General features: G+C 37.3%; 2 protein-coding genes across 17 annotated transcripts in view; one reads left to right on the top strand and one right to left on the bottom strand.

Annotated features, from left to right (window-relative positions):
• The window catches only part of PPFIA2 (PTPRF interacting protein alpha 2), a 493,970-nt gene extending 488,575 nt beyond the window's left edge, over window positions 1–5,395 (top strand). For 12 of the 14 annotated variants that reach the window (XM_044941884.2, XM_044941885.2, XM_006074836.4 and 9 more), the window contains 3 exons: window positions 1,461–1,620; window positions 2,807–2,898; window positions 5,144–5,395. In XM_044941884.2, the coding sequence (XP_044797819.1) occupies window positions 1,461–1,620; window positions 2,807–2,865 (219 nt within the window). In that variant the 3' untranslated portion in view covers window positions 2,866–2,898; window positions 5,144–5,395. The remainder of the gene's footprint in view (window positions 1–1,460; window positions 1,621–2,806; window positions 2,899–5,143) is intronic. The other 2 variants (XM_044941887.2, XM_044941889.2) reach the window with 1 other exon arrangement.
• The window catches only part of ACSS3 (acyl-CoA synthetase short chain family member 3), a 191,668-nt gene that overhangs the window by 2,232 nt on the left and 168,766 nt on the right, over window positions 1–20,670 (bottom strand). For 2 of the 3 annotated variants that reach the window (XM_025284397.3, XM_025284394.3), the window contains 3 exons: window positions 10,830–10,929; window positions 10,573–10,748; window positions 7,291–9,418 (listed from right to left, as the gene is read on the bottom strand). In XM_025284397.3, coding sequence (XP_025140182.2) covers window positions 9,350–9,418; window positions 10,573–10,748; window positions 10,830–10,929 — 345 coding nt within the window. In that variant the 3' untranslated portion in view covers window positions 7,291–9,349. Of the gene's footprint in view, window positions 1–7,290; window positions 9,419–10,572; window positions 10,749–10,829; window positions 10,930–20,670 lie in introns of those variants that run through there. The other variant, XM_044941895.2, reaches the window with a different exon arrangement.

The following is a 20,670-nucleotide window of genomic DNA, read 5'->3' on the forward strand; positions in this document are numbered from 1 at the left end:
TTTAACAGTCATAGGAATTAAAAGCTATATTGAGTATGAGAAATTCTATGCATCATATATGCATGTTTAAATGATTTGAAAATAGTTAACAGGTAAGTAGCCTCCTGAGATGAAGGAATACAAGGGATTTTATCACACTCTGTGCACTGATGAACTGTGGATTTTAATAGTCCTTTGGAAGTTTTCAAAGATCTTTCTGGAAGAAATGGGGAGGAAAATCTGAGTATGAGGTGGAAAATACAGAGATGCATAATTATGTGGTTGCAAAATGCAGGTGTTTCTAAGCTGTCAAGAAAAGCTGATTACAATAGTTTTGTGAGTGAACCCAGCAGTTCTTAAAATGGCACAGTAATACCACATTCAAATGGGCAGGGAACATGATCTTGGTTTTATAAAACTCAAGCTTGTCCTTTGTGGAGGAGGTTAGAGGTAGATAAGTTCTACGGTCTGAACCTTAGCTAGCTTCCTAAAATTCTTACTCCTGTCCAGTTAGGATAATATTTACTATTTTAAAAAACCAGTTGATATTTAACTGACCTTAATTTTATAATTTGTTGGATAATCTTTTCAATCCTTATTCCTTTTTAAAAAGTTTATTTAAGTATAGCTAATATACAATGTTGTGGTTTCTGGTGTACAATAAAGTGATTCAGTTCTATTTCTATTCTTTTCATATTATTTTCCATTATGGTTTATTATAGGATATATTATTATTGTACATAGTTTCCTGTGCTATATAGTAGGACCTGGCTCTTCATATATTTTGTACAAAATAATTTGTATCTGCTTTTAATCTTTATTAATTGTTGAAACAGAAAGATAGTCTACATAAACCCATACACACTTTTAAATACAATTATACTTACTTAAAAGGTAGAAAAGGAATTTTAATAAAAATTGTTAAAGATCTATCATAGTGTTAGATTCTAAAACACAGACTGACCTGAAGCAGGGGTCTAGGCCGAGGTACAGTGCTGCTTCTTGAAAATAATGGACAAGCTGAAAAGCCTAAATGGAACATGACTATCTGCCTTTAAAATATGCTGCCTCTTTTTCTTATTATTAAGAGCAGCACATGACTTTATCACTGAAACAATCTAGTCTCTTGTTTTAGTGTTTTGTTTGTTGCTGTGCTTGATTTCGGTTTTGTTCTTTGAATGTGAACAAAAATATCTAAACAACTTAGCTAGAGCCAGAACAGACTTGTTTCTGAGAGAAGCTGATTATTCATATCCCACTGAAATAATCTCATGGGCTTCTGTAGATGCCACTGAGAGCATATCCTCAGTTGAGATTAGAGAGCGTATCCTTTAATATCCTCTCATGGAAACCTTTTCCTGTGATGTTGTTGCTTATCGTTCTCATTAACTTTCTGTTACATGTTTCTAAGAACACAGTTTTAAGCACCTGGACTAGTTTACTTGTTTTCATTACATCAAATTGTAACTCTGTACTGGCAGAGTGAGGACAAGAATTTCAGGCGTGGGTCAACCTGGAGAAGGCAGTTTCCTCCCCGTGAAGTACATGGAATCAGCATGATGCCCGGGTCCTCAGAAACACTGCCAGCTGGATTCAGGTTAACTACAACGTCTGGGCAGTCGAGGAAAATGACAACGGATGGTACAGTAGTTTTGCATTTGTGCTTATAAAGTAAAACGCTTGTTTAGCAAATGCTATCATTCTCTGATCTTGCACAGCTTCCTGAAATTGACTCCTTAAGTTGGTTTGCTTTGCTTGAAGTTTGCTTTGCTTTCATCAGACTATTCTTTTGTAAACTGCTAATGCATGAACTCACAGCACTTGATTCACATTTAAAAAATAATTTAAAATTAAATTGTGAAAAGGACAATTTTGGCTAATGTCCACATCTAGGAAGAAAAACATCTGCATGATTTGTGTTTCTTTACTCTTCTATTCACCAAGTAAATAATTTGTTTAGAGTTTCGATTTGGACTAACTGTCCTTAATAAATGGAAATTAACTCCACTGTTGCCCTACATGCTTGAATATTGCAAAGTTTTATATTTCATCTTAAAAACTTGGACTCATCAGATATTTTCATCTCTGACCAAGGCAGAAGGCCTTAAATAAACAAGCACAACCATGAGAAGAGAATTAAACAAACACAAAACCGACAGTAATTTCCCAATTAGTATTTCCTTCTGTGGACATTAGACTTGTGTTATATATTTCACAAAGGAAAACAGCCATTCTGGAGGAGAGAGACAGCCCTGAAATTGGAGTCACCAAGTTTTGTCTGTTGGGTAGGCACTGAACAAAAAAGTCCCACTCTCTTTTACTGAGAAAACCACCTATAAATCACTATTTCTTTTTAAGGTGGGAGCTATCATGGCCCTTAACATTAGTTCTAGTGTAAGCTGTGAGTTTGGTCTACATTTCTTCTAACGTGTTCCTATTATGGATACAGTATCAAAATTCATGAGGAAGTTAAGATGATCAAAATGAGTGTAGAAGCTTTTCACTGTCAGAGGGGAAGAAAATCCATCGTACTGAATTCTCCAAGAGCAATCTTTGCTTCAAAAACAGGAGCACCCAAGGGAACTGTTGCTATTAACAGACTTCATCTTAGGAGGAGTACAACCTGAAAGCTCAGTTGACTCACACTGGAATACATTTTCATTAGTAGCTTGGTCTCAAGGAAAGGAATATGAGTGGCTTCTGTCTGAGAGAAAGAAGATCTATTAATATGTCCAGATCCCTTTATGCGGGGAAAGTAAACCTTTCTCATCGGAAATTTTGTACTCCATCACCTGAGTCCCTCTAAAGCCCTTTTCTCCGTTTGCAGTTGCTTCATCAAGACTGCAGAGGTTAGACAACTCCACTGTTCGCACATACTCATGTTGACAAGCCACTCAAAGGAGGCAGCACTGACTTGCTGTGAGTAGTTTTCGTTGGCTGACAAAAAACAAACCACCGAAAAAGAAAAACGGAACCTACATAGACTAGTAAATATATACACGATATGCTGGCATGGCCTAGCAGTACAGAAGTGAAAATAATAACCCCTTTGAATTTCTAGAGAGTAAAAGGCCTCTTCATAATGTAACTCTTCATCTAGGATTCTCTATCACGGTCTGTCTGCTATGGTTTAAGGCCTGTCTGTTGGAGGCCTGTCACTATCTTATTTCACATCAATGCATTGCTACACCCTGGCTTCTACTTTTGAGGAGCATTTTATATTGACGCACATAGCATTTGATGATGAGAGTCTGGCATTTATAGAATAAGACACTATTAAGTGGGTACTTTATATAGGGGACGCGGAAGTAGGCAAACAGCTATTCTTGTAGGTGTCCAGAGTCAAAATAGTAGCAGAGACAGGCAAATGACTTGGAGGTGATTTCATATTAAAAAAACAAAAATATAACTGAGACAAAGTGAACGTCTGGTATGTTGTTTTTCATCAATATGATTCATATCGGTTGAAATACATAGGAATTTTAAGTATCTCAGATGTACAGCATAGGAACAAAGTGAAATAACTTTGTAACAATGGTGGACAGAATAGAAAACCAGGCTGTATAATCATTAAGATATAAGGTATTTATACTTGGAGAAATACTAGTTGATGGAACCTACTTCCAAAGTTTTATTAAAGAACAGTCTTTAGCAAAACTAAGTTTTCCTAGAATATAAATGTCAAGGACATTTTTTTAATCTACAACTTTACTAAAACAGTCTACCATGGACAATGGATCGATATTTTGGAAAAATGTTTTTTAGGGCAATATTTAGAAACAAATGCGTGCACAGGGATGGGGAGAGGAACAGCTCATCTTGTGCTGTTTATTCATTGCCTTGAACTAAAAGCTCCACGCGGTTTACTGATGGTCTTTGGGGCCTAATATAGGAGCTGGTATGCTGCCTTATTTGGGTCACTATTTTGAAGCTGCTGATGATAAAACAAAGCTTTCAGATAAGAGATTTAATTTCAGAATGTAAAACCCTAACATTAAAAATTTAATGACAGTATCCAATTAATAATTTGGCTAAATGAGAGGTTTTCCAAAATACCATTTTTAATAGTTTCTACACATAATATAACAATTTACCAGGAGCGGAATACATCACTAATTCACAAATGACTATTTAACATATTGAGTACTGCTTGCTTCTTAGCTCTTAACTGATGGGTAGAACTACTCTTTAACTATTTGCAGTCTGTATTTTGTGCATGGCATTCTAGTTCATATTTCCTAGCTTTTACCATTAAATGGGATAAATGTATTCATTTCCAGTAAATTAACCTGGGACAACCAATTTCTATTTTGAGGAACTATTAGCATGTTTGTCATTAACGTAATTCAGAACATATTGGGCTGGCCAGAAAGTTCATTCTGCTTTTTCCATAAGATACTATGTGTATATATGTACGTCTGCGCGCACTCAGTCACGTCCAACTCTTTGTGGTCCCATAGACTGTAACCTTCCAGGCTCGTCTGTCCATGGAATTTTCCAGGCAAGGATACTGGAGCAGGCTGTCATTTTTCCCCTCCTCCAGGGGAACTTTAGTGACCCAGGGATCAAGCCCACATTTCCTCTGTCTCCTGCACTGGCAGGAGTGTTCCTTATCACTAGCGTCACCCAAGAAGCCCCCATAAGACCTTATGGATGGAAAAACCTGAATGAACTTTTTGGCCAATCCAATGTTAATATTTTTCTTGTGTTGGGATAGTAATTGTGATCTTTTCCTTATTATGACTGGAAAGAATCTGTGATGACACATAACTGACCCAGATAAACAACGGTATCTTTTGAAGAGCACATAGAAGTTAGAGTACAGATCTAGTCCATGGAATAGGTCAGCTCAGTGTATTAATGAGCAAGCCGTACATTTTTCAAAAAGGATTGCTGACATTTTCTCTGAATACCTTTGTTTGTATTACGGCCATACTTTCCATGAAGTTGAGCAAATCTTATTTTTGAAGCTTGCCTGCACAAAATTAGAGAGGAGCAAATATTAATTACATACAGCTATTAGTTAGCCCCAAGATAATCCCCTACTCATTATCTCGTAGGACAAAAGTGGGCAAGATGCATGGAACTGCACCAAAAATAGCAGAGGGAGAGTTTCCAGTCTGGGATCTTTCAGTAAACTAACGTTGTCCATTACACATTTTAGATGTCGTCTTTTCAGTCTACTCTACCTAAAGTGCACTACCATCTAAGAAGACAAGCAGTGAAAACCTTTGTGAAGACTGGATTCTAAGGAAATAACCACAAGTAATGCTTCACTAACTGAAAATGTGATTTTGGGGGGAGTCAGATATTAAGTTTGATTAGTTTACTACAATTGTAAGAAAATGCTTAAGTCATTTGAATAATAAGCATCATCCACATCATAAATTCTGTACAACAGATGCTTTTATGAAATGGAGCCACTTGTTTTTTCATGTTTTATTGTAATATACTAGGCCTTTATGTATTACTGTGTATGTATTTCTTTTTAAATGTGTAAGTCTTATGTAAATGGATATAAATATGATTTTTTAAAAAATAAAATATATGGTTCATGGAGTCCCGAGTGCAAACATTTGACAATTCCAAGTACTGTTTGTATTTTACCATTCCACCATTTTTACAGTTTTTGAATTGTAACAGTCAAATCGGTATGTTTCCTGGAAGCATGCTTCATGCTTCCACATGGTTCTCCTTCAAGTCTGTCAATCCTTAAAGCTGAAAACCTGCCTCTGATCATGTAAAAAAGAATGATTTAACCTGGAACTGGAGCCAAAAATAGACCTTTAAAGGCAATCAGGGATGTCCTATATCTTTAGAAATAGCACTGTGATGGCTCGATCTCCTTTTCAATACAAAACAAAGCCAAACTGTTTACAAGAGTCAAAGCAATTATTTAAAAAAAAAGAAAACATTTATAAAGAAAAAACATTATCTTCTCTTGTTACCTGTGGACCAAGGAACAAAAAACCTCTTTACTAAGAACCCCACGTTCATCCAAATACCCTGCACGGCCAGCCAGCAGCAGCACTGATCAGTGACTCAACCACTGCAGAGTCTGAGGTCATCTCCACTGGAAAAACACAGAAACCCCCAGAAACCCTTCCTTTCTGTCAATGGGACAGGGCATTAGCCAGACTCATGTCTAATGTTATAAGCTTTTAGCCCAGAAGGCCTTGTTGGGACTTCCCTGAAGTCAGTCTTATCAGAGGAAATAACTGAAAGACGGAATGATGAACATATATAGTGTATAAAAGTATCAAAGAGTAATCTCTTCCCTGTGGCTTTATTTGGTGGTGTTAACTGTTGTTTATTCTTTGTTTATATGGGAGATTTCAAAGTAAAATCTATTTAATAAGATCATTTATCTAACTGCGGATTTTCTGCTGCTTGATCTGATTAAGAGCAAGACCTGTCATTAGTAATTCTTTTTTTTTGTATTTAATTTGCTATGTTTGCACGTTCATTGCATTTGTTTGGATGTCAATTTTTGTTTCACAGACTCAGTCAAAAGGTAATGGTAACAGAAAACCTCTCCATTGTCAATAAAAAAAAAATACTTCCAGTTCTCTGTTTAAGCTTTATTTTCTAGTCACATATAAAGATTTTACTCCAACTATAATGAAAATCATTCTTTTTAGTGATTCTCAATCTAATGTTTATCTACAAAAGTGAGGCTGCCACAAGAGGGTGCACTAAACTTGCTTATGAAAGTGAAAATTTTCTAAAAATGCTGCTTGATTGGAAACAACGGGAAAGAGCTTTTTAGGTTCATCTGAATATGGGGATCTTGACTTACAGAAATGAAGTATAACATAGGAATTATGGTATCATAATAACAAAGTAGATTTGTATCTACTGTTATGCACGACTTAATTGTGTAATAGTTTTTCCCCTTTAGAGATCACCTAGCAAGACGTATTAATCATTTAGAATAGACTCTAACATACAGAGATATAAGAGATCCAGTTACTTACCTCAAAACCCATAAAATATTCTTCAGTGTATAAGATCATTTGTGTCAGATTCTAAAACCCAATTAATTGATTAAGCTTAGAACCTTGGTTTTCTTGCTTTTAACCATCATCATGAATTTTTATATTTTTAATAATCAGAACTTTTACATGTATAATTTCCTATAAATAAAACTGCTTCTTAAATGTAAAACAGTTCTCATTTATATATACTTAGTACATTTTAAAAAGCAAACTAGCTTCATTAATTGGCAAACACTTGTCTATAGATTTTAAAATATTTACATTTTAATTTTTCTAATACCTTACAGTAAAAAAATTCTATGAAATGACAAAAGAAGATCATACAGAATTTATTTCAGCAAATTACATTTTTTAGTAACATTATTAGTGTTATTTTTAAAGACACGTTTAATTCAAAATATTTTAAATACTATTGAGTGAAGGTACCTTATAGTCAGTATTAAGATAGAAAATTCCTTTTTTTTCCTTCAAAATTTAAGCAATCTGATGGCTTGACTGTATCTTTCTGGCCCCACATTCAGTCTTGTGAGAATAACAGTACTTTCTCTGACCCTGCAAAGGAGATCAATTTCCTCAACCAGATACAAGACAACATTACTTGCCCGGTCTTGTGCCCTGTTTCCCAATCCCACTCAACGGGAAAATAGCTCAAACCTGCTTGCTGAAGTGTCTTCTCCAGGAAAAATGTGCAAGAGGATCAAAGACAGTCTGTACGCAATTGTTGGATCTGCCTGAGCTTACACCTCACAAATGAACTGCTAACGAATGTGCCGTTTCAAACCAACTGAATTTTATATGAAAAACACGGCAATACATCTTAATGCGAAGACATTAAAAAGTGTATTATTTGTTAAGATTACAGTTGTGATAATAGATAAAATGTACCGAAGAGAAGAGACAGTTTAAGGAACCTAACAGCTTCAAATTATAAATTGAATATCCATCTAATCAGTGTAACTCAGGCTTCTAAAATAAAGGGAACAATTAGATGAATATATTTTTTCAGGTGTAACAATCAAAAAGTCAATTTTAGCAAATAACAATTTACTCTGAGAAGCCATTTGTTTTATAGTCTATGATCCAAAGAATCCTAACATTTTCAGAATGTCTTCATACAATTTATAAGCAATTTTTATGGAACAAATCAGTAAAAAAGCTCATCTATTATCTCATATATATTCTTCGTGTGTTATCAGACTTTTATGTTAGGACAATTGCTCTTAAAATAACGTTACTGATGGACTGAAAGATTGAGGAATACTTTGAGAACCATCCAAGACTCAATAGGTATGGCATTTTTTTTTTTTTTAGTTTGAATGTATTCTTTAATAACTGATACCATGTAGAACCCTAAGTAAACCAAATGTTTAATTATCTGTATATACTCTGGTTAACTGGCACAAAGACTCATTTCTAGTTATTTGTTAATGCTCAATAATTTTACAAAAGTTTAAATAGAAAGATGTGCTTTGGATGTGACAACTTTTTTTCAGTGAGTTATTTTAAAATTAGAGATTTCACATAAAATCTGGAATTTTGGTTTCTCTTAAAACTCCTCCTGGTCTTTAGCATATGCAAAATGTAAAAAATTTTACATTTCTTCCTTAAGAGCTTTCCTTGACAGTTTTCCCATTTCTATATCATTTCCTTTTTTCCAAAAGAAGTTGAGATCATTACAAAGTATATAGTCAACTCTGAACCTGAAGCAAAGAGGCCTCATCTGCATGACAAAGAGATTGGATTAACCGACCTCTACCTGGCCTGTGACTACCTCCCTTGACTAAGTGACACAGGACTGAAGAGAGCTGTACCTTTGTACCCAGCGTTCCCTCAGGATGTGTGAGGAGACAAATTCTCCTACCTAGAAAATCATGTCTCAGTGATTATCTAAAACTTCCCATTTCACCCATTTCATTTAAAATAACCAACCCTGTGAGCATCTCAAGAATATTCAAAGATATTCAGAACTTCTATAAGAAAATAATAACTGTTTTCTGACTTCAACTTGAGCTTTAGGTCTTGGATCAAAGCTGCAGAGTCCTAATTTAAGGAAGTGGCTCGATATTAGTGTCATTTTTTTGGTGGGGGTAAGGGTTACAATTTATAAAAATCACACATTAGATATATTTTTCTTAAATGTAAGTTCTGGAAAATCTATATAATAATGAGCATGATACAGGCAACTGGTAACAGTGCTAATTGGGCTAATCAAACAGAAGGCACAGGTCTTATTAGTTTTCAAGTACAGTCTTTTAGACTAAGCCCTACAATTTACATTTCAGTTTGCATATTATTTCGATATTTATTTCTGGGAAGTAATTCTAAAAACTTACTCCAATTAGAAAAGTAACTCAAAAAAGAAGAAAAAAAAGTCATGATGCCTGCTTCAGCATGTCTTCTATGTGCTCAAAAATTCCAGGATCTTCAATTGTAGGAGATACCTGGAAAGAAGATTAGAGTCCGATGAAGGTGCTTTCATGAACCCCTTCCACTTTCTATACAATTAAGCAGTTCAATGCGATTTTGTATTCCCTACTATCATATACATATGGAAAGGTTCAAAAATAGCAAACTTGAACTTAATATTTTAAAATGGCTTCCCTGGTGGCTTAGACAGTAAAGAATCTGCCTGCAAAGCAGGAGACCTGGGTTCGATCCCTGGGTCAGGAAGATCCCCTGAAGAAGGGAATGGTAACCCACTCCAGTATTCTTGCCTGGAGAATCCCATGGACATAAGAGCCTGGTGGGCTACAATCCATGCAGTGGTAAAGAGTCGACATGACTGAGCGATTAACATTTTAACAGTAAAATAAATGGTTCGATTAGCAAAACGATCAGTCCTAGATGCGCAGCATTTAGTAGCTCAGCCCTGTCAGCCCTAAATGGAACTTTTTTTTATCGGTCTTTCAATGAGCCTCCAAAGAAAGATTTTTGTTTGTTTGTTTTGCTTTGCCCATACAACCACTCTTTATTGCTGTATCACTTTTTACAAGACTTTTATGATTAAAATGTATAATTATGCATATATAATATGCACACAAATTAAAAGAATGCATATGTTTGAATCAACTTAAATACCCTAAAATAATTTTCACTCAAAGCAGGAAAGATAATGAGCATATATATCAAATTAGAACTGTTAAAATATCTTATAGCCAGTCTCAAGTGTTTGCTTTCTCACTAACAGTCACTATTGAGTGCAATGAAGCAAAATTTATCCTTAATTTAATAAGACTGAGTTTCCACAATTTGTTTGAAATTAACTGACATATTCACTAATATTTTATTAAATAATAAAGATATTTATAATATTTTTATTTAAAAAATAAAAAAAAATTTTTAATTAAAAAATAAAATATTTCACATACTGGTTCTTATAATCAAAGAATATGATCTTAATGTTTCCTCCAAAACCCTCATTCCTACAGAGAGAATGGCTATGCAATCTGCTCAACGTTAAAAAAAAGAGAAGCACTATTATGTATTTTTTAGGAATATAATTCATGATTGAGAACCATTTAAAGAGTTTTGTTGACACCAAAGAAATGGGGGAGAACATTTCAGAACCAAGCACTAAACAGCCTTGATAATTTACCTTATATGGCTTGCCATTGACAAGGGCAGACAGAGCTGAGCGGGGAATTTTGCCAGATCTGGTTTTGGGTAACTGTTTGACAAACACCGCTTTCCGAAAAGCAGCCACGGGGCCAATGGTCTGTCTAACGTGTTTCACAATTTCTTCTAAAACTTGTTCCTCTGTTGTATTTATATCTAGGGAGAAAGTTCAGATGGTTAGCTCTGCATTAACCTTAATCATTCAGGGCCCAAGCAGGGAGGACAAAGGCAGCTTACCTTTTTTCAACACGCAGAGGGCTAATGGGATATGACCTTTCAAAGAATCTTCCTTCCCAACAACAGCACAGTCGGCCACAATGCCAAGGGAAAGGATAGACTGTAATTTAAAAAAGCATTCATTTAGGTATCTATACACATATATATGCAGTATATATAATTTCAACTGGGAAAAAAAGTACGTGACAGAGAACTTAAAAACCCAGAGCTGCCTCTGTGAAAATGATTATCAATTCACTATTCATATCTTTATGACTGAGGTGAATGGTTAAGATCCCAAAGTCACTAAAGACTGGCAGTAATTAAGACAAATTGCTTAGCTTACCTGGAAAGTAAGGGAATGACTTCTTCATCTCAGTTGTTTATTAATGAAAGTCAGGGAAACTATGCAATGGATACCACTTGGGAACAAATTGCGATGGGCCTTGGAAAACAGATGGCCTCATGGTGATTTGACTTCAGTGCTGGCTACCAGAAGAACCCCAAATCATGAATAAACAGTGATTTTATTTCTCCCCAAATCATGAATAAACAGTGATTTTATTTCTCTTCTTGAGTGCCCACCTATCCAGAGGGGATTTTCCAAGAAGTGGAGAAAGAAGTTGGACAAAGTAAAGCCCTGACATCAGATAATCACCATTGTTGAGCACCCATTTTCATATTGTTCACCCTAAGCTCTAGAAAATGGGCTTCCCTGGTGGCTCAGACTGTAAAGAATCTGCCTGCAGTGGGGAAGACCTGGCTTAGATCCCTGGGTTGCGAAGATCCCTTGGAGGAGGGCATGGCAACCCACTCCAGTATTCTTGCCTGAAGAATCCCCAAGGACAAAAGAGCCTGGCGGGCTATAGTCCATAGGGTTGCAAAGAGTCGGACTCAACTGAGCGACAAAACACAGCACAGCACAGGCTCTAAATGCCTTAAAGAGCAAAGCAATTTCTATCTGGAATCATGAGAACCCCCAGAATAATCACATGAAATAGAGAAGCTTAGGATTAAAAAAAAAAAATATTCTGCTATGATGGGACTTTTAAAAATGAATGTTCAAAAATTTCTTTTCCATGAGATTAATATACATTTCTTATGACTTCTCCCCTGTGGGAAGCTGGTGCCCATCAAAGGCTGAGTTTTCAAGGAAGGATTTCCCACACTCACTACATTTAGAGGTCTTCTCTCCTAGATGAGATATACATTTGTGTGATATACATTTCAGTGACTCCAAACCCTTAATGGCTGGAGAAAACAGTAAGCAAACTTGTAACCAAGGGCTAGTGTGGCAGTCCCCGTTCTTTCTTCAGCAAACATTTAAAAATACCTCCTAACCTCCAACCCCCTATATTGCAGAAGGCTCGGTGGTGAACAAAAATAGGCTGGGTACTGTCTTAATGGTACTTGCAGTTTAGAAAGGAAGGCTTCCCAGGTGGCGCTAGTGGTAAAGAACCCCCCATGCCAATACAGAAGAAGGAGGAGAGCTGGGTTCAATCCCTGGGTCAGGAAGATCCCCTAGAGAAGGGAATGGCAACCCACTCCAGTATTCTTGTGGAGAATCCCATAGACGGAGGAGCCTGGGGCTACAGCCCATAGGATCACAAAGAGTTGGACAAGACCAAGCAACTGAGCAGGCAGAGAAGTGATTAGACCAAGAGGAAGACGGGGCCAAAGCCAAAGGGAAGGGCTGGGCATGTTCCATTCAAATAAAAAGGAGACCAGTGTGGCTGGAAGTTCAGTTCAGCCACTCAGTCATGTCTGACTCTTCGCGACCCCATGGACTGCAGCATGCCAGGCCTCCCTGTCCATCACCAACTCCCGGAGTTTACTCAAACTAATGTCCACTGAGTTGGTGATGCCATCCAACCATCTCATCCTCTGCTGTCCCCTTCTCCTCCTGCCCTCAATCTTTCTCAGCATCAGGGTCTTTTCCAATGAGTCAGTTATTTGCATCAGGTGGCCAAACTAATGGAGTTTCAGCTTCAGCATCAGTCCTTCCAGTGAATATTCAGGACTGATTTCCTTTAGGATGGACTGGTTGGATCTCCTTGCAGTCCAAGGGACTCTCAAGAGTCTTCTCCAACACCACACTTCAAAAGCATCAATTCTTTGGCACTCAGCTTTCTATATAGCCCAACTCTCACATCCATACATGACTACTGGAAAAACCAAGGCTTTGACTAGACCTTTGCTGGCAAAGTAATGTCTCTGCTTTTTAATATGCTGTCTAGGTTGGTCACAGTTTTTCTTCCAAGGAGCAAATATCTTTCAAGTTCATGGCTGCAGTCCATCTGCAGTGATTTTGGAGCCCCCAAAAATAAAGTCTGTCACTGTTTCCATTTTTTTCCCCATCTATTTGCCATGAAGTGAATGGGACCGGATGTCATAAGCTTAGTTTTCTGAATGTTGAGCTTTAAGCCAACTTTTTCACTCTCCTCTTTCACTTTCATCAAGAAGCGTTTTAGTTCCTCTTCACTTTCTGCCATAGGGTGGTGTCATCTGCATATCTGAGGTTATTGATATTTCTCCCGGCAATCTTGATTCCAGCTTGTGCTTCATCCAGCCCAGCTTTTCTCATGATGTACTCTGCATTTAAGTTAAATAAGCAGGGTGACAATATACAGCCTTGACGTACTCCTTTCCCTTTTTGGAACCAGTCTGTTGTTCCATGTCCAGTTCTAACTGTTGCTTCCTGACCTTCATCCAGATTTCTCAAGAGGCAGGTCAGGTAGTCTGGTATTCCCATCTTTTTAAGAATTTTCCACAGTTTGTTGTGATCCACACAGTCAAAGGCTTTGGCATTGTCAATAAAGCAGAAATAGATGTTTTTCTGGAATTCTCTAGCATTTTCGATAATCCAACAGATGTTGACAATTTGATCTCTGGAAAGCCTAGAGCAAAAGTAAGAATGGTGGAAGAGGAAATGAAGCTACAGAGGCAGAAAAAGGGCTGTGCCTGTGAATGATTTTCTTATTGTAGTAGCATTGTCTGTGTCCATTCACCTCTGACTCTTTACAACCCCTGGGACGGTAGCCCTCCAAGCTCCTCTGTCCATGGGATTGCCCAGGCAAGAATACTGAGTGGGTTGCCATGCCCTCTTTCAGGGGATCTTCCTGACCTAGGGATCAAACCCCTGTCTCCCGAGTCTCCTGCACTGCAGGTGGATTCTTTCCTGAGCCGGTGGGGTTTCCCTTTAGTAGCACTGGAAGGTGGTAAAGCACTTTCAGGAGGTAAGGAGGCTATGCAAGATCAGAATGGATTTTTTAAGACTTTGTTTTTTTCAGAATAGTTTTAGATTCATAGCAAAACTGAGCAGAAAGTCCTGAGTTCCCATGTATCTCCTGTCCCATTTACACACAACCTCCACATCATCAAAATCCCTCACCAGAGCAGTACAGTCGTTACAGCGGGGGAGCCACCACGAACACCACTATCACCCCACTCCAGAGCTGACATCACACTTGGTGTACACTTTATGGGTTTTACGCCACACAGCCATGATTACAGTATTCTACTTGAGTACATTCACTGCCCTAAAATCCTCTGTGTTCCGCCTCTTCATCCCTCACTTCTCAGTAACTCCTGGCATCCACTGATCTTTTTTTACTGTCTCCAAAGTTCTTATCCAGAACATTAATACACCTGGAACTGTACAATAAGTAGCTGTTACCAATTGGTTTCTTTCCCTTCAGTGTGGATTCTGAGAAACACAGACTTACTTTGGTTTCATTGTGAAGAATAAACAAAGGATTGTTGAATGTGGGTGCCATGCTTTACACAGAGAAAACCCTAGAGAGGCTATAAGAGTAGACTGAAGTCATAGGAGGGGGTATAAAGAGATCCAGAGTTTTTTAGAGGTAAAATGGACAAAATTTGACGATAAATGGGATATGAAGCAAGAAGTCAAAGGGGTTAAAAATGATTCTGTGGTTTTAGCCTGAATAGCTGGTGTCATTTTCTTTTCTTTTTTTAACTGTTTTTCAATTTTATTTTATTTTTAAACTTTACAATATTGTATTGGTTCTGCCATATATCGAAATGAATCCGCCACAGGCATACACGTGTTCCCCATCCTGAACCGTCCTCCCTCCTCCCTCCCCATACCATCCCTCTGGGTCATCCCAGTGCACCAGCCCCAAGCATCCAGTATCGTGCATCGAACCTGGACTTGCGACTCGTTTCATATATGATATTATACATATTTCAATGCCATTCTCCCAAATCATCTCACCCTCTCCCTCTCCCACAGAGTCCAAAGACTGTTCTATACATCAGTGTCTCTTTTGCTGTCTCATATACAGGGTTACTGTTACCATCTTTCTAAATTCCATATGTATGCATTAGTATACTGTATTGGTGTTTTTCTTTCTGGCTTACTTTACTCTGTATAATAGGCTCCAGTTTCATCCACCTCATTAGAACTGATTCAAATGTATTCTTTTTAATGGCTGAGTAATACTCCATTGTGTATATGTACCACCGCTTTCTTATCCATTCATCTGCTGATGGACATCTAGGTTGCTTCCATGTCCTGGCTATTATAAACAGTGCTGTGATGAACATTGGGGTACACATGTCTCTTTCAATTCTGGTTTCCTCAGTGTGTATGCCCAGCAGTGGGATTGCTGGATCATAAGGCAGTTCTATTTCCAGTTTTTTAAGGAATCTCCACACTGTTCTCCATAGTGGCTGTACTAGTTTGAATTCCCACCAACAGTGTAAGAGGGTTCCCTTTTCTCCACATCCTCTCCAGCATTTATTACTTGTAGACTTTTGGATCGCAGCCATTCTGACTGGCGTGAAATGGTACCTCATAGTGGTTTTGATTTGCATTTCTCTGATAATGAGTGATGTTGAGCATCTTTTCATGTGTTTGTTAGCCATCTGTATGTCTTCTTTGGAGACATGTCTATTTAGTTCTTTGGCCCATTTTTTGATTGGGTCATTTATTTTTCTGGAGTTGAGCTGTAGGAGTTGCTTGTATATTTTTGAGATTAGTTGTTTGTCAGTTGCTTCATTTGCTATTATTTTCTCCCCTTCTGAAGGCTGTCTTTCACCTTGCTTATAGTTTCTTTTGTTGTGCAGAAGCTTTTAAGTTTAATTAGGCCCCATTTGTTTATTCTTGCTTTTATTTCCAATATTCTGGGAGGTGGGTCATCGAGGATCCTGCTGTGATGTATGTCGGAGAGTGTTTTGCCTATATTCTCCTCTAGGAGTTTTATAGTTTCTGGTCTTACGTTTAGATCTTTAATCCATTTTGAGTTTATTTTTGTGTATGGTGTTAGAAAGTGGTCTAGTTTCATTTTTTTAAAAGTGGTTGACCAGTTTTCCCAGCACCACTTGTTAAAGAGATTGTCTTTAATTCATTGTATATTCTTGCCTCCTTTGTTAAAGATAAGGTGTCCATATGTGTGTGGATTTATCTCTGGGCTTTCTATTTTGTTCCATTGATCTATATTTCTGTCTTTGTGCCAGTACCATACTGTCTTGATGACTGTGGCTTTGTAGTAGAGCCTAAAGTCAGGCAGGTTGATTCCTCCAGTTCCATTCTTCTTTCTCAAGATTGCTTTGGCTATTCAAGGTTTTTTGTATTTCCATACAAATTGTGAAATTATTTGTTCTAGCTCTGTGAAGAATACCATTGGTAGCTTGATAGGGATTGCATTGAATCTATAAATTGCTTTGGGTAGTATACTCATTTTCACTATATTGATTCTTCCAATCCATGAACATGGTATATTTCTCCATCTGTTAGTGTCCTCTTTGATTTCTTTCACCAGTGTTTTATAGTTTTCTATACATAGGTCTTTAGTTTCTTTAGGTAGATATATTCCTAAGTATTTTATTATTTTCATTGCAATGGTGAATGGAATTGTTTCCTTAATTTCTCTTTCTGTTTTCTCATTATTAGTGTATAGGAATAATGCAAGGGATTTCTGGGTGTTGATTTTATATCCTGCAACTTTACTATAATTATTGATTAGTTCTAGTAATTTTCTGGTGGAGTCTTTAGGGTTTTCTATGTAGAGGATCATGTCATCTGCAAATAGTGAGAGTTTTACTTCTTCTTTTCCAATTTGGATTCCTTTTATTTCTTTTTCTGCTCTGATTGCTGTGGCCAAAACTGCCAAAACTATGTTGAATAGTAATGGTGAAAGTGGGCACCCTTGTCTTGTTCCTGACTTTAGAGGAAATGCTTTCAATTTTTCACCATTGAGGATAATGTTTGCTGTGGGTTTGTCATATATAGCTTTGATTATGTTGAGGTATATTCCTTCTATTCCTGCTTTCTGGAGAGTTTTTATCATAAATGGATGTTGAATTTTGTCAAAGGCTTTCTCTGCATCTATTGAGATAATCATATGGTTTTTATTTTTCAATTTGTTAATGTGGTGTATTACATAGATTGATTTGCGGATATTGAAGAATCCTTGCATCCCTGGGATAAAGCCCACTTGGTCATGGTGTATGATCTGTTTAATGTGTTGTTGGATTCTGATTGCTAGAATTTTGTTAAGGATTTCTGCATCTATGTTCATCAGTGATATTGGCCTGTAGTTTTTTTTGTGGGATCTTTGTCAGGTTTTGGTATTAGGGTGATGGTGGCCTCATAGAATGAGTTTGGAAGTTTACCTTCCTCTGCAATTTTCTGGAAGAGTTTGAGTAGGATAGGTGTTAGCTCTTCTCTAAATTTTTGGTAGAATTCAGCTGTGAAGCCGTCTGGACCTGGGCTTTTGTTTGATGAAAGATTTTTGATTACAGTTTCAATTTCTGTGCTTGTGATGGGTCTGTTAAGATTTTCTTCTTCTTCCTGGTTCAGTTTTGGAAAGTTGTACTTTTCTAAGAATTTGTCCATTTCTTCCACGTTGTCCATTTTATTGGCATATAATTGCTGATAGTAGTCTCTTATGATCCTTGGTATTTCTGTGTTGTCTGTTGTGATCTCTCCATTTTCATTTCTAATTTTATTGATTTGATTTTTCTTCCTTTGTTTCTTGATGAGTCTGGCTAATGGTTTGTCAATTTTATTTATCCTTTCAAAGAACCAGCTTTTGGCTTTGTTGATTTTTGCTATGATCTCTTTTGTTTCTTTTGCATTTATTTCTGCCCTAATTTTTAAGATTTCTTTCCTTGGTGTCATTTTCTAAGCTAGAAAATGTTAGTGGAGGGCTAAGCTTGGGAGGAAAAATCATGTATTAAGTCTTGGAAATATTCCATTTGAAGTACTTTTAAAGATATCCAAGTTGAGGCAGTTGGATCTGAAGAGAGTCTTTACCTTAAAATGTGTATTTGAATGCAATTAATGATCATGAAGGAAATGGCAACCCACTCCAGTGTTCTTGCCTGGAGAATCCCAGGGACAGGGGGGCCTGGTGGGCTGCCGTCTATGGGGTCGCACAGAGTCGGACACAACTGAAGCGACTTAGCAGCAATGATCATGAAAGCTATGGACATGGATGAAATTATTTGGGGACAAAGCGGGGGGAGGGGGGGCGGGGCGGGGCAAAAGCCTTAAAGAATCCTGATATCTAATGACCATATGAAGAAGGAAAAGCTGAAAAACTCAACAAAAAAGTTACATTCAGAGAGGGAAGAGAAGAACCAACAAAATTTGACATGCTACTAAAAATCCCTAACTTTCCACAGAAAAAAGTTAATAATTGGTCCAAGCCGAAAATGAGCTTTCTCTTCTCCAAACTCCTAGAAGCCTCGATGAACTGCTAGAATGTTTGGTACAAACCCAGTAGACACACTGCCCCTAATTAAGCATGCAAGTCAGCATTTCCCATACCCTGTCATCAGCATCAGTCATGAGATGTTCAGTTGCGAGGCTTGCCATCCATATAGTTTTTGATTCCTACAATGCTCTGGACAGTATGAGTTAAATAAACGATTTTTATACTATTGTTTTCTTAACTTCATTGCTGAGGGTAAAGGTGTCCACACCCTCTCCTTCAGTTGGTACAGACTCAAAAACTTCTGCAAGACACATCATGCAGATGATAAAATACCACCTTCTCTCACTGCTTGAGCATGAACTCTCAAAATGTTTCCTACAGCTTTGCCATTTGTTAAGGTCTTATTTACTTTTCAGTCCATATGTTAAGAGTAGAGACACATTTTACTGCAAGAGTTTTGTTAGGGCAGTTGGTATGGACAGTCGCCCATCATGGAAGACAATACCCTCTCGACAGCAGGGAGGACACAGACTTGCTAGATTCAATCCTTTCATCCCAATTTAACACTCCCTTTGTGGATAGAGAAAAATAATTTAACCTAGCTAGCCAGAGTTTTAATTGTCAAGAACTCATTTACTGAAGTGTTCACTGCTGCTTCTATACCTGAGTTTTTAAAGTTTTAGTTTAAATCACTGTTTAAAAATTCATACATCCAGATCTTTTGTCATCTAACCAGTATGACTATGGTTCTAATTGAATTGAACAACAAAAACGTCTAATGTGCTATTATTTCACCTGGTTATTTTAATTTCCATCCTCAGTTGCAGTGTTTTTAGAATAGGATGGGAAAATGCTAACTGGTTTTTCTATAAGGGCAGAGAGTATTTTAAAATCAGGAGTAATATATAACACAATTGTAGTATCAAAGCATCCCATTTTTGCAGATTGAAGACAAATTCTTAAAAATCTGTGAAAAACATGTCATTTTCCAGAATTCCACGTCATCTGTAAATAAAGTTCATTACAGTGGATAAAACATTATATTAATCTATCAGTGCTAAAAAGATGCCATACAGGCAGGAAGCAGCTTTCTATGTTGGCTCCACAAATGGTATTTGCATGCCAAATAATGATTTCAACAACTGACTCGTTAAAAAGAAAAGCATCAAAATACGTCTTGGCAACATTTAAGAGACAGAAGCCAACCAAATGTCCTACGGGGGGCGGGGGGCGCGGGAGGGGGGGAATCAAAAGCCACATTCATATATTCCCTCCATATAAAATCCATGAAGCATCTGTAGTGACTGGCACTCAAGTAGCCAAAATGTGATACAACTTAAAAGGTGATTGTTTCACCCAAAGCGAGCACATAAATGCTATGGTAACAAATTATCTTTGCTTCTGGGGTACTGCCATTTTTGCGTAAATTTTAATGAATTTTAGGGTTTTAGTTGGCTAAAGTACACAGGTGTCTCAATTATGCTTTAAATATTTTAATTTTAGAAAAATTAGTTTAAATCAAGCACCCTGGTAAAATGCAAGGAGCCACTCTGCAGTTGAAGATTGTCTCTGCAGTAGGAAGAGGAGGAATATTGTTTTCTTTGCTCTGATACTGGAGTGATCTAGAAAACCGTCAGCTTTCACATCTTCATCAATATTCATATCAGTGCCTAGAAAAATATTCAGCAATTTCACAACTATTTAAATCAATTATTCGTTTAATATTGGGTGGAAATGAAATTGCATGGCATCTTTGTTGAACGCATTCTTTATAGAAATGTATCCAATCTAGAAGAAATCATTCCTAAAATAGCGAACAAAATAGCTAACTTAGAAAAACAGTGACAGTTTGGTCAGAACAAAGGGCAAATTTTATGTGAACGCTCCCCTAGGCTTTGAAAGTGAGTGTTAGTCACTGGGTTGTGTCCAACTCTGTGATTCCATGGACTATAGCCCACCAGGCTCCTCTGCCCATGGGATTCTCCAGGCAAGAATACTGGAGTCAGTAGCTATTCCCTTCTCCAGGGGATCCTCTGGACCCAAGGATCAAACCTGGGTCTCCTGAATGGCAGGCAGATTCTTTACCATCTGAGCCACTAGGGAAGCCCTAGGCTTTAAATACAGTATTTTAATACCAGATTTCCAAGTTCCCAAGGATACTCCTAGGATTCTTTAGC

The sequence above is a fragment of the Bubalus bubalis genome, chromosome 4 (genome assembly GCF_019923935.1).
Source record: "Bubalus bubalis isolate 160015118507 breed Murrah chromosome 4, NDDB_SH_1, whole genome shotgun sequence".
Classification (NCBI taxonomy): domain Eukaryota; kingdom Metazoa; phylum Chordata; class Mammalia; order Artiodactyla; family Bovidae; genus Bubalus; species Bubalus bubalis.